Here is a 12,060-nt window from a genome sequence, read left to right on the forward strand (position 1 = left end):
CCCCCCTCCCCCACGGCCGGAGAAAGCCCCGGCGGCCGCGGGGCGGCACGTCGGCAGCCGCAGCCTCCCGGCGGACGGCAGCCGCCGCGCCTCGGCCGCACTCGCGTCGCCCGGCCGAGCACGGAGGGAGCGGAGCGGGACCGCGCGGTGCGGTGCCATGGTGCGGCCGCTGCCTGCGCTGCTCTGCGCCCTGGCCGTCCTGGGCTGCCCGCGCCCGCCGCCCGCCGCCGCCGCCGCCCGCCTCGGTGAGTCGCCGCGCCCGCCCCGCGCGGGGAGCTGGCGGGGGACGGGGCGACCAGCCCTGCCAGGCCGGAGCGCTCCGTGCGCGGGGGGGGCTGGGGGAACGGTGGCCGGGCTGGCGGGGGCGGCGGGGCTCTCGGCGGCGGGGCCGGAGCTGTGCGCCCGGGCAGGGGACAATGAAGGAGACACGCGTTGTGGCGCAGCATGGGTGGGGGGCGCCCGGGCTGGGCGAGGGTCTCCCGCTCGGAAGCGGTAGTTGGAGCTTGGCACCGAGTTTTCTTCGGCGCTGTGAAATGCCGCGCTACGTTTGTTCGCATAGCAGTCGCAAGGGAACAGGCTAAGGCAGAGTTAGCCTGGGTAAAGTAACGCCGGACCGATGTGTTTTGAGAACTGTTTCTTTGAATAAAGGAAATATCATAGATACGAAATGCATGGATCTGAGGAAGATGCAGTGCCGTAGGTCTGCTGATGGTGAGGAATGGCTTACAGTTGTCCCACGGCTAAAGAGGTGGCTGAGCCCTAGCAAGTTAGCATGGAGAGAAGTGACCGGGCTGGCGAGACCTGCCCGTGGACCTCCTTAAAAAACTGGAGTTGCCTTTTGGTAACAACTTCAGAAGCTGGAGTGCTGGCTGAATCTGTAGGTACCGCAGAGTTTACCAACACAACATAGTTGAGAATGTCCACCCGAAGTAGATGCCCTTCATGGTTCTCGGTTAGGAGTAGCGCTGATAGCAGCATCGGTGCTGCAACTGGTGAGACCACGAGTCCACCTGGCTCGGGGCTTGTCTGGCAGTGCAGATGCTGAGGGAAGGAAGGTAAGAAAAGCAATGCAGACATGTCGCCTCCCAATTTCTAGTAGAGGTAGATCAGTACAAAGGGCAAGATTATGCATCTAGAGATCAGCAACGTTTTTCCTGTAAAACTCGGTTTAACGTTTCTTTCAATCACATAGTGATTATAGCGCTGCTGGACAAATAACTTCATCCCTTAAGACGCCTGGTGGGAAGACTGTTCAAGCTCCACATTACAGAAGAGGGCTGATTAGAGGAACTGAACGTTGCGTACTTTGGCTGCTCAAATGAAAGCTGAAAGGGGACAGGGCTAGCGTTTGTAATTATGCTGGGAGGGAAGTATCAGGGCAAATAGTTTTGGCTAAACAACTTTTTGGCCAAGGTCATGTGGGAATGAAGGGATCACAGTCATGTTTCTATTGGAAGTCTAAGGAAAATGACCTTATTAACAACAACAAAAGGCAGGCGGTGTGTAGGAGACAAATGATATGTGTAATGCTAGGCAAAAAGACTGTGCTGTTGGGCGCTATTCTTCCAGTTTATGGCAACATTCAAACTTGGTTTCCTGCCTTTCGCAATTATAGTTTTCATTAAAGAGGACCCCAAATTACACTATTTGCTGCTTGCTTAGGAAATAATTACTGAAATAGTTACTGTGTTACATCATTAGGAAAAGGACGATTCAAAGCCAGTTACCTCATGTGCAGTAACAGTAATAAAGCCTGGCTATATTAACATGCCTTCTGCTCTCCCCGTGCTCACTCCCACTGTAATAATATCATTTCCGCGCTGACCTGGATAACTCTCCCCATTTCCATCGCAATGTACCTAATTCCCATCCTCTATGCATGGCTGTATCCTCCTCGGGTCTGCTCTGCCCTTGCCCCTGCAGCTTCCCCCCTGCTCTTCCCTTGGTCCTTTAGTATCCAGTTACCACGTTACTGACCTGTGCTGATCCTGCAGGCAAGTGGAAAAGCAATAGCTTGGCAGGGGGTTGATGCTATGTGCTTGCAGATTAGCCTACCAGGTGTACCTGCCGAGACTTTCCTGCCTGGACTTGCCTGGTTGGGACACTGATAGTGGGGTAGAGAAGTGTTGCTTCATTGCTTGAAGACAAACACCTGTGGTGAAAGAGATCGAAAAAGGAAAGCAAAAAGGAGCAGACATTGGTTGCAAGAAGACAATACTTCAGGAAAATGTGTTCAGATTGTTACTAGTCACTCATTAATACAATAACTAATTCAGTATGAAAGGAGGTGTTGGCTGAAGATTTTTTTTTTAAAGACATTACGGTGTTTATTTTTACAAAAGCAAATAATTGTCATCTGTCCTACAAGATTGTATCTTACCTTGTTTATATAAACATGTCTGGCATGTGCTTCACATTCAGCCTGTGATTACCTAATTTATGGGCCACTGAGTAGTTTAGATTCTAGATGCTTATCTGCAGATTATGCAAAGGGAAGATAAGAGAAACCAACTTTTTGTTACAAGCCAGCTGTATGGGTGCAGTTGTCATCAGTAATGCCTAGAAATCAATATTAACTGTTGTCCACCAGCACACTGAACATACTTAATTGGCTTGAGCAGGAGCCTATTCTTTAATTTTTCACCTCACAAAAATATCCCTTGGCACATAAACATTGCTGGTTTGTAGCATCCTGTCCAGATTTATGGGTCTACAAAAATACTTTAAATTTTCTTTTGGAGCTCAAGAGTGCTTTTTAAGATTAGTTGAAGCAGTCTTTTTTTTTTTTGCTCTGTACTTCTCCTTTCAGAGAACAGTATGTGCAGTAGCCTTCTGCATATGAAAGTAGACATAAAAGGAAATTATAAAATAGCTCTGTGTAAAAAAAAAGAAAAGGAGTGCCTTTCAGGGTAAGCAGAATATGTGTATGCTGATCTTGAGATGAACAGTACGTAGTACTTCATGGAGAACAGCACAATATAGATTGTTAAAATCAAACAATCCCAAGCTTACTGAGCTTTCTACATAATTTCTGTATGTCCTTGTTGGAGAATCGGTGCAAAGACCGCAGTAAAAGAAAACTTCAGGAAATTTGACCATTATACTCTTTCTGCATAATTTTTGCCTTTCAAAATACTTATTGGGAGCAAATAAGAGACTGTATGTATATTGTTCAGTGTCCTGACTACACACCACAAAGATAAAGCCTCAGTGCTTTGTCCCGCTCTTTCTTTGTTCTTAGTTTCTTAGTCCTGTCTTTCATACCAATTTATATTTTACAAGTACCTTGATAGAGCTGTTAACTCTGGCATATCAGCAATGAGAATACTTTTAGTCATAAAAATAGTAATCCACCAGCTTTGATCTCTTCCAAAAGGATCAGGTGACAGCCTAGCAAAAATAGAATGACTGAACATTTATGATTGTTACACAAAGTTAACCTCTATTTTCCTAGCAGATTGGATTATTAAAAATTACTTAAGATGTAGTGAAATATGTTTTAGAGACATTATATCTAGAGCTTTAAAACTGCTAGAAGGGAACATGTGACAGATTCTGGTACAGCTGTAGGTAGATAAGAATAGTTCTAAAAACTTTCCTGTAGAGCTACTGTATTAGCTGTCTTGTTATTGGCTTTCTTGTGCTATCCCAGATTATAGGTAATGCCTGTTTCCCATTACAGACCTTTATGTTTATTGTCAAGGTTCATTAAGATCTTTTGAAATAATATGACATAATTTCATCCTCTTCCCTTCAGTGTATAAATCTCTGATCATCGGCTTTTTCAAATAAACACTGACACAAAAGGAATCCAGAACCTCAGGGCACTGACTATCTTCCTTTCTGTTTCAGGAAGCATGTAGTGCACTATTTTTTCTAATAATATGCAGACACAGTGTCATACAAACATACAAGCTGCTTTGCAAAGGAGAAGTGATATGTGGCCATGAATCTTTTAAATTAACGTTAAATTGCATTTCATCAAGAAAGTTTGAATTCCTGGTCTCTGTATTATCAAGTAGCAAAGAAATAGTGAGTTTGGGGTCTCACTGCATTTCTCCGTAGACCTGGCTTTCTAGTACCTCATGTCAGATAAGTTCAAGGGGCAGATGTGGACTGAGGATGGAGGTGAGACAGGACACAGTATGCAGGTGTTGCTAACAGCATCAAGGTTAAGTTCAACTCTGAACTTTGAAGTCTTTGCTTACACAAAGAACACATAGTTTTCACCAAGTTAAGATATTACTCTAGATGATTTTAAGCAAACTAGAATTGTTTATGACATTTCTTTGTCCTGAGTTACTGTAATAGGATTCTACTTTAGAAAAGTTTGATAATGGAGTAATGCAGACTTTAAATCATTTAATCTGAGAAAGTTCTAAATAAGTTAGCTCCATGAATTCAGGATATAATTAACATTATTAGCAGTGTTCAAGTAACTGTAAGCAATAGCTAAGGCAAAGATCAGTAGGTGATAAAAGGTAACTGGCCCAATCATAATTTTTTTTTCCTTTAGCACATTTCCATACTGTCCTAAGTTAGGAGTCACTGATGAGAATTGCGTCAGGTTACCACCAAGGGCTTCCACATTAAGTGACTTACCCTCAGTCGTTAAGGGTCAGTGGCTCTGTCGGGTTTGCTCACTAGTCCTCAAAAAGTGAGACACTGCGGCACTGCTAGCTCAGGTGAGGCAGCGCAGGCAAAGTCCTTCAAAGTTCAGGGGTGCTGGGACTAGAGAGATGCTTGCTGGAAGCATCTCAGTTACCACATCATGCAGAGGTCATCTGGGCAATACCCTCACTCTCATAGAGTCCATTTACATCTGTGTCCCCCAAAAAGATGCCTTCTTCACATGAAAGCATGTCACCTCTTCATTTGATTCTTGACACTGTTCTCCAGCGGTGGAGAAACCAAAAAGGACATGTAGACCTTCAGAGACTAGGACCATCATAGTCTTCTGTTTCAGAAATTTTCTGTTTTAGAAATGTCAGTGGAAGAAATATATGTTCACAGTATTCAAAATCTTGAATTCATAAAACTTGTATGTACTGGAGATAGTATTACTCTTCCAAGATTTTTCATCACTCTTACTGATGTCTTTACCATAGAGACAAGCCTCTGGGCATAAGAAATTGGGGGGTTTTAGTTCTTAGTTCAAGTATAATAACAGTTCTCCCAAAAGAGGTGAATACCAATGGTGTCAGTCAGGACAGATTTCTATTGCAATAATCATTAAGTACTGGAAAGCACCTAACTATTTGATGTCAGCCACAGGCTGAAGTTAGAGGTGTTAACTGTAACTTTCTGCTGCACCTGAACTGCTGAACTAGGAGCTGACTCCTTGAGCCATCCAACTGCTTGGACTAAACTTTTAAAGTAAGGTTAAAGATTAAGGATCTATAGTTTTGCCTTTTGTTAGTCTTCTCTTTCAGATGGCAGAATAGACCCTTTTATAAACTGGTTTAGTGTCCTTCTGTGCAAACACTGAATCTCACATACTTCTGCGCATTTGTGTTTCAGTAAAAGTACTAACTGCAGTCTATGCAACAAGTTCCCAGGCTCAAATTCTCAGCCAGCATCTTGTTTTCGGGCCTGCAGAGGTTACAGTCTAGCCCCTTTGCATATGAAAACCATTATCTCAGACTCTTCCCCTCTTTTGTCCTCTCTGCCTCCAGAATGCTACTGTGACACAGCACGATACATATGGGCACAGCACCTTTTAAAAAAACCCCAAATTTCCCTGCTGCTCCTCTGATCTTCCCCCGCATTCAAGTCTGAATTTCACCAAATCCAAGCTGGGCAGGCCCCTTCTCCCACAGCCTCTACACAAAGGGGGGTGACTGCCTGCTTGAAACTTCAGCCACTCCTGCTTTTGCCATTTGCCTTCTTCAGCTGCTTTTGTCCTCATCTGGTTTAAAAAAAAAAAAAATTTGAATTGCTATAGAACAAATAATTGCTTCTAACAACTAGCATCTTAGGTGAATCATGCTTTCAGCTCACTGATTTAAGCTAACACACTGTCATTAGTATTTTATTTGTGTACAGTTCAACACAGGATGAGTTGCACAGCTAAATAGGTGAATGATTATTGTAGTAGTAGTAGCAGTAGATGAATGTAACTGGCTCACTTCTGTCTGCCCATAATATCTTCTAATTCTCCTATGCCTGACTACATAAAACTGAAGCTCAAAACAAATCTCCATATGAACAGCTTCTCTAAAATAATGTCTAAATTAGCTCTTTTGATTGTTTGAGATTTTGGGGTGTTGTGGTTTTTTGGGTTGTTGGTTTTTTGGGTTTTTTTTTTTTTTCATAAATGTACTCATACCACGTATTCAACACTTTGTAATGCTAACTTCCTAACTCATTACAGCTACATTTGAAAGGCAGAGATAACTTTCCCTGACACTTTTCAGTCACAGCCATGAAACCATGCTGCAGAAGACCCTGCTGTAGAGGGAGCACTAGTGGCAGTTTTCAGAAGTGCCCCGAGGGCACACTGGACCCAATGTCCTCAGTGATGCAGCTGTGGGGTAGGATAAGTAGAACTAGGGAAGTGTTTCAGTGCAATCTGTGGCTACCTGTCTGATACAAGCAAAGGTTGATCCACACCCACCTTAAAAACTGCATGCAGGCTTCTGCCATCTGGGTTGATGGGGGCTGTCAGGGTAAGATGACTCCAAAGCACACAAATATTTCAGTAACTTGATGTTTTAGTTGCACTGTAACTTTTTGTTATTTTGGTGACAAGTACTCCTAAGGGGAATTGTGTGTATGAATACCCAGCACCTCATTCACTACAAACTGTATGAGGGGTCTGGCAAAGACAGTACTGGGGTAGAAAATTTACTGTTGTATTTGTGTTAAAGTAGCCCAAAGAAAACATAGATGGAATTGGGTCCATAAGCACAGCTCGAGTCCCTGCCATAAAAAGCTTCCAATCTAAGAGGAGACAAAGGAGGATATCTTACCCAAACTTGTAACAGGAGCTAAAATAAAAAGGTCTGGACTAACACCTGTGGGCAGGCTGCACTTGGAATCAGGATTTAACTTTACTATTTTGTGTTGCTGATATGGTATTAGCGTTCCTTTTTGAAAGATGTTTTTGCTTCCCATAGCATGTAAATATTTGCTTATTAATCTTAACACATTCTTATTTTTCAGCCTCCCCACGTAATGGTAGCGTACCACGTGTCAGAAGTTTTGTACTGTCTTTTGTAAGTCACCAGGATGAACCTATACCTAGTGAAGGTGATACTGAAAATGACTTGGAAGTTGGATCGGGAGCCACCAATCAGACTGGATCATTCCGACGTGAACAACGAACAGTGTCAGTGCAGACAGCAAGATACCTCACCAGTCCATGGCTGACACGTTTTGTTCCTTCAGTTTACACCTTAGTGTTTGTGCTGAGTCTCCCTCTGAACATTACGGCGATACTCGTGTTTCTGAAAAAAATGAAAATTGAAAAGCCAGCTGTAGTATACATGCTGAATTTGGCCCTTGCAGATGTCCTGTTTGTGAGCGTGCTTCCTTTTAAGATTGCTTATCACTTTGCTGGAAATGACTGGGTTTTTGGACCTCAGATGTGCCGTTTCATCACTGCTGCCTTCTACTGTAACATGTACTGTTCCATAATGCTTATGACAAGTATCAGCTTTGATCGCTTCTTAGCAGTGGTGTATCCCATGCAGTCTCTTGGGTGGCGTACATTAGCACGTGCCTCACTGATTTGTTTCATCATATGGCTTGTAGCAATAGCTGGGGTTATACCTTTTCTCATCAGAGAGCAAACAATGGAAATACCCAAGTTAAATGTAACTACTTGCCACGATGTGCTAAGAGAATCTGAACTTCACAGCTATTACGTCCACTTCTTCTCCATCTTCTCTTCTGTGTTTTTTGTAGTGCCTTTTATAATTTCTACTGTCTGTTACGTGTGTATCATTCGATGTCTTAGTTCTTCTACCATTGTTGCAAAACAAAATAAGAAGACACGTGCCTTGCTGTTGTGTGTAGCTGTTTTTTCTGTTTTTGTTATTTGCTTTGGACCAACAAATATCCTCCTATTAATTCATTATATCCATTTTTCTTATGACAACAGCTTAGAGTATCTCTACTTTGCCTATCTACTCTGTGTTTGTATCAGCAGCATTAGCTGTTGCATTGACCCCTTTATTTACTACTATGCTTCTTCTCAGTATCAGAGACAACTTTTCAGTCTCTTCAATTGTAAAAAGACTTTTGATCCTACCCACAGTGATCAGTCAATGACTACCACTAGTAGAAGAGCTACATGCTCTACTAATGTGAATAATAGTGTCTACAGGAAATTACTAGCAATGCATTGAGATAACATGCCTTACACATGCTTAATATTTAGACAATTCCAGACAAAAAAAGAAAGACAGTATTATATCAAAGAAATGCAAAAGCTTAAACCAAGTTGCTGTACAATACATAGTTCTGTGGATTCATCATAGTAATGCACAATTCAAATTATAACTGTGTATGTGTATATATATAGCATATGTAATGTAAATAGGTTAATGTAGAGGCCATTTTAATAGTTAATAGTAGTTGTTGAGTGTTTTTCAAATAAACTTTTCAGAAAAATCCTTTGGATTGTTAATTCAGTTGATTGCAGGGGTTTTATGAAATACCTTTTTAGGATTTGGAACTGTATCAGGTTGATTAAATTCTTTACTTATGGAACCATTCCATCTGTCCAGTACTTCCTGAAGAAAGCAACAATGTATTTCCAGGTTTGGGGTTTTTTTTGCCCCCATATTTGTCAGTATTTCTGAAAGTATCTGTAAACTTCATTTTCTTAACATCTTGCATCTTGGACACTGAAATTATTTATTTTACATTTGTATATACTCCATTTCAAAATAGTCTATGGTTTAAAGGAATGTGAGCAACTGAAAACCAGCTATTGATTGGTGCAGTGTGTCAGGGGAGATAATTCTCAGCAGCTAGAACTAGCTTTTCTTCTGGTAATCCTCTCATTGATGTACACTAGGCGTCTTGGTTAGGAATGTGGTATTTTTCACAATTTCACAAAAAATTGTGCATTTTATATCACAATAAATCCATGTTGAATGGCTCTCCAGAAAAATATACTGAAAAAGCCGTATTTATCATCTTGTTATGCAGTTTGCAAATATGTCCTTTCGTGCACTTGATTAATCATCATGCATTTAGGACTTGGAAACGTCCTTTATCCCTCTATGTCTATATGTTTGTTATATTTTACATTGTGTCCACCTCTCCTGAAATTGCTGTGGTGTAGAACCCGCTAGCAAACTTAATTCTATGTAGCATTCCTTTACTACAAAGGATGCTAAACCCAAGTAACAGGAATTCAGTTTAAGAAATGAGTGTGTAAGTAATAGGACTGTACAGCAAAATGGAAATAAAAATAAGAGGGAACTTGATCAATATTTGCCATAGGAATCTGCCAAGAAGTACAGCAATGGATAAAAGCTGTTTTCAGTCCAGCACAAGTGGTAAGAAATGGATCTTTCTGCATACAGTGTGACAGTGAGAAACTTATTTGTAACCATGGTCTCTCATGGGTTTGTGTCTGTTCCTTAAGCCTTAAGCATAATTAAGTATTGCATACCATCTCTAGATGTTTGTTCTCAAGAATTTGCCACTTTCTAAGTACATAAGCACTAAATATGTATATATATGTAGTCGGTAAGGCTAAAGCCCCACAAATGAGACTTAGTCAGTTACATTCTCATTTTATTTAATATCATATTAAGGGTGGTTTTGGTTTTCAGCAAAATCCAAATGCATTTTAAAACCATGAACATCTGCTTCTTGCTGCCAGAAAAAATTACTTCTGTGCTTCCTGTGGTTAGGGGCTGGGGGACTGCTTTTTAGACCTGTTACATAGTTGGGATTTGTTTCAATGTCGTGATATTTTGTTTCATGATAGTGTTTTATTTTTAGGTAGCCAAAAGAGACATCTAGTTTGCTTTGCAGGGGGCGGTATTACATGCTAGGAGGGATGCATGTAATTCTGCATTTTGAACGTGCAAAACAGCTTGGCAATCATAGCAATTATTTACTTGGTTTTGCTTTTGCTTGTAACATCTGTGTGCTCAAGAGCATTTGTAAATGAGGAGCTTCTTCCTACCTTGTAGGGTAAAAAAATGAGAGGGATGAACACAACTTTTTATCCTTATGACTAAGAGCATCAACAAAGTTCTTGAATAAGAACAACTAAAAAAGATTTTATGCGCATTTATAAACCAGTATCCCAGCTCTGCCATGTGCACTGCTGAAGATGGTTTTGCTGATGATTCAGGCTTGCATGCAAATGAAGAAGAAAAAAAACCAGGAAAGACAGTTACAGCACACAACCCTTAAATAGAAAGGACTCACAAACCCCAGCAGACTTTTTGGTAACTAGCTAAAGTGTTGAAGTTGCCTTTGGAAAGTATTCTTATGTTGTCTAGGCATGTCTGAAGACACAACACTTGACAGGCTTAAGGAGTTGGCCCATGACAACCTCATAAAGTTCAACAAGGCCAAGTTCAAGGTCCTATACACAGGTTGGGGCAACCCCTGGTACCAATACAGGCTGGGGGATGAAGGGATTGAGAGCAGTTCAGCGGATAATGACTTGGGGGTGTTGGTGGATGAAAAGCTGAACATGGCACAGCAATGTGTGCTTGCAACCCAGAAAGCCAAGTGGTATTCTGGGGTGCATCAAAAGAAGCGTGCCCAGCAGGTCAAGGGAGGTAATTCTGCCCCTCTACTCTGCTCTGGTGAGACCCCACCTGGAGCACTGCATCCAGCGCTGGGGCACACAACATAAGAAGGACTTGTTGGAGTCCAGAGGAGAGTCACAAGATCGTCAGAGGACTGGAATACCTCTCTTATGAGGAAAGGCTGAGAGAGTTGTGGTTGTTTAGCCTGTAGAAGAGAAAGCTCTGGGGAGACCTTATCGTAGCCTTTCAATACTTAAAGGGGGCTTATAAAAAAGATGGAGAGAGACTTTTTACCGGGGCCACCCCTGACAGGACAAGGAGTAATGATTTTGAAGTGAAAGAGGGTAGGTTTAGATCAGATATAAGGAAGAATTTTTTTTTCGATGAGGGTAGTGAGACTCTGGAACAGATTGCCCAAAGAGGTTGTATGTGCCCCATCCTCTCAAGTGCTCAAGGCTAGGTTGGATGGGGCTCTGAGCAACCTGATCTAGTGAAAGGTGTCCCTGCTTATTGCAGAGGTGTTGGACTAGACAACCTTTAAACGTCCCTTCCAACCCAAACCATTCAATAATGCATGCGTAGGCATCCTACTCATATTGATGTTTTGCAAGTGCTTCTAGCAAGCTTCTTGGCTAGCCTGCAAATGCATACTTCTGCATACAGACAGAGAGGTGATTAACAAGTCAATTGTCACACAGCACACTACTTGCTAAAACATACAGCAAATACCACCTTTTCATACCAAATGAAGCATTAAGAGTTATTCCACGTTTTAAGCTCCCACAGCTAGTTTCACACCTCTACTTTCTGTTGAGGCTTCAGCCTGAGTGGATTGCAAAAGTAAGCAAATTGCTACATAACTGGAGGAGTCTCAAACCAAGGCAATGGCAGCTCAGCTCTTACTGAATTTGGCATCTCCGTGCAGCCAGTTAGTTGGAACATGCTACAGTTCTCAGTGACTGATTTTACTTCAGTATTTGGTGGCAAGAAGGGCAGGACCTGCTCAAGCAGCAGCAATTTATGGAGCCAGCCTGAGGCACAAACAGCATTTGCATAACAGGTTGTAACTGCTGAACATGGCCATGCAGCAAAGCACAATGTGGTAGGCAGCCTTTTGAGGAAGCTGAAACAGAAATGTACTGCAGTTCAGACTGATACGCTTAAACTAACAGGAAAAGCTAACCATCTCTTCATGCTTGGTGCACCCTTGCACAGCTAGCTGGGAAAGAAAATGAACAGCTTGTTTCAGGGGGAAGGGGAAGAAGTGAAAATCTGACCAAAAGAAATTAAACTCATCACTGTTACATGCTGTTTCATCCATACTTTCTCCTCC

At 42.1% G+C, this 12,060-nt stretch overlaps 1 protein-coding gene across 1 annotated transcript; it reads left to right on the plus strand.

Moving 5' to 3' along the window:
- F2R (coagulation factor II thrombin receptor) lies at positions 1 to 8,718 on the plus strand. The gene is made up of 2 exons (XM_037374256.1): positions 1 to 245; positions 7,165 to 8,718. Exons 1-2 carry the CDS (start codon positions 158 to 160, stop codon positions 8,349 to 8,351), a joined length of 1,275 nt encoding a protein of 424 aa, XP_037230153.1. The 5' UTR covers positions 1 to 157; the 3' UTR covers positions 8,352 to 8,718.
- The last annotated feature ends 3,342 nt before the right edge of the window (positions 8,719 to 12,060 follow it).

Source organism: Falco rusticolus, chromosome Z (assembly GCF_015220075.1).
Source record: "Falco rusticolus isolate bFalRus1 chromosome Z, bFalRus1.pri, whole genome shotgun sequence".
Taxonomy (NCBI): Eukaryota; Metazoa; Chordata; class Aves; order Falconiformes; family Falconidae; genus Falco; species Falco rusticolus.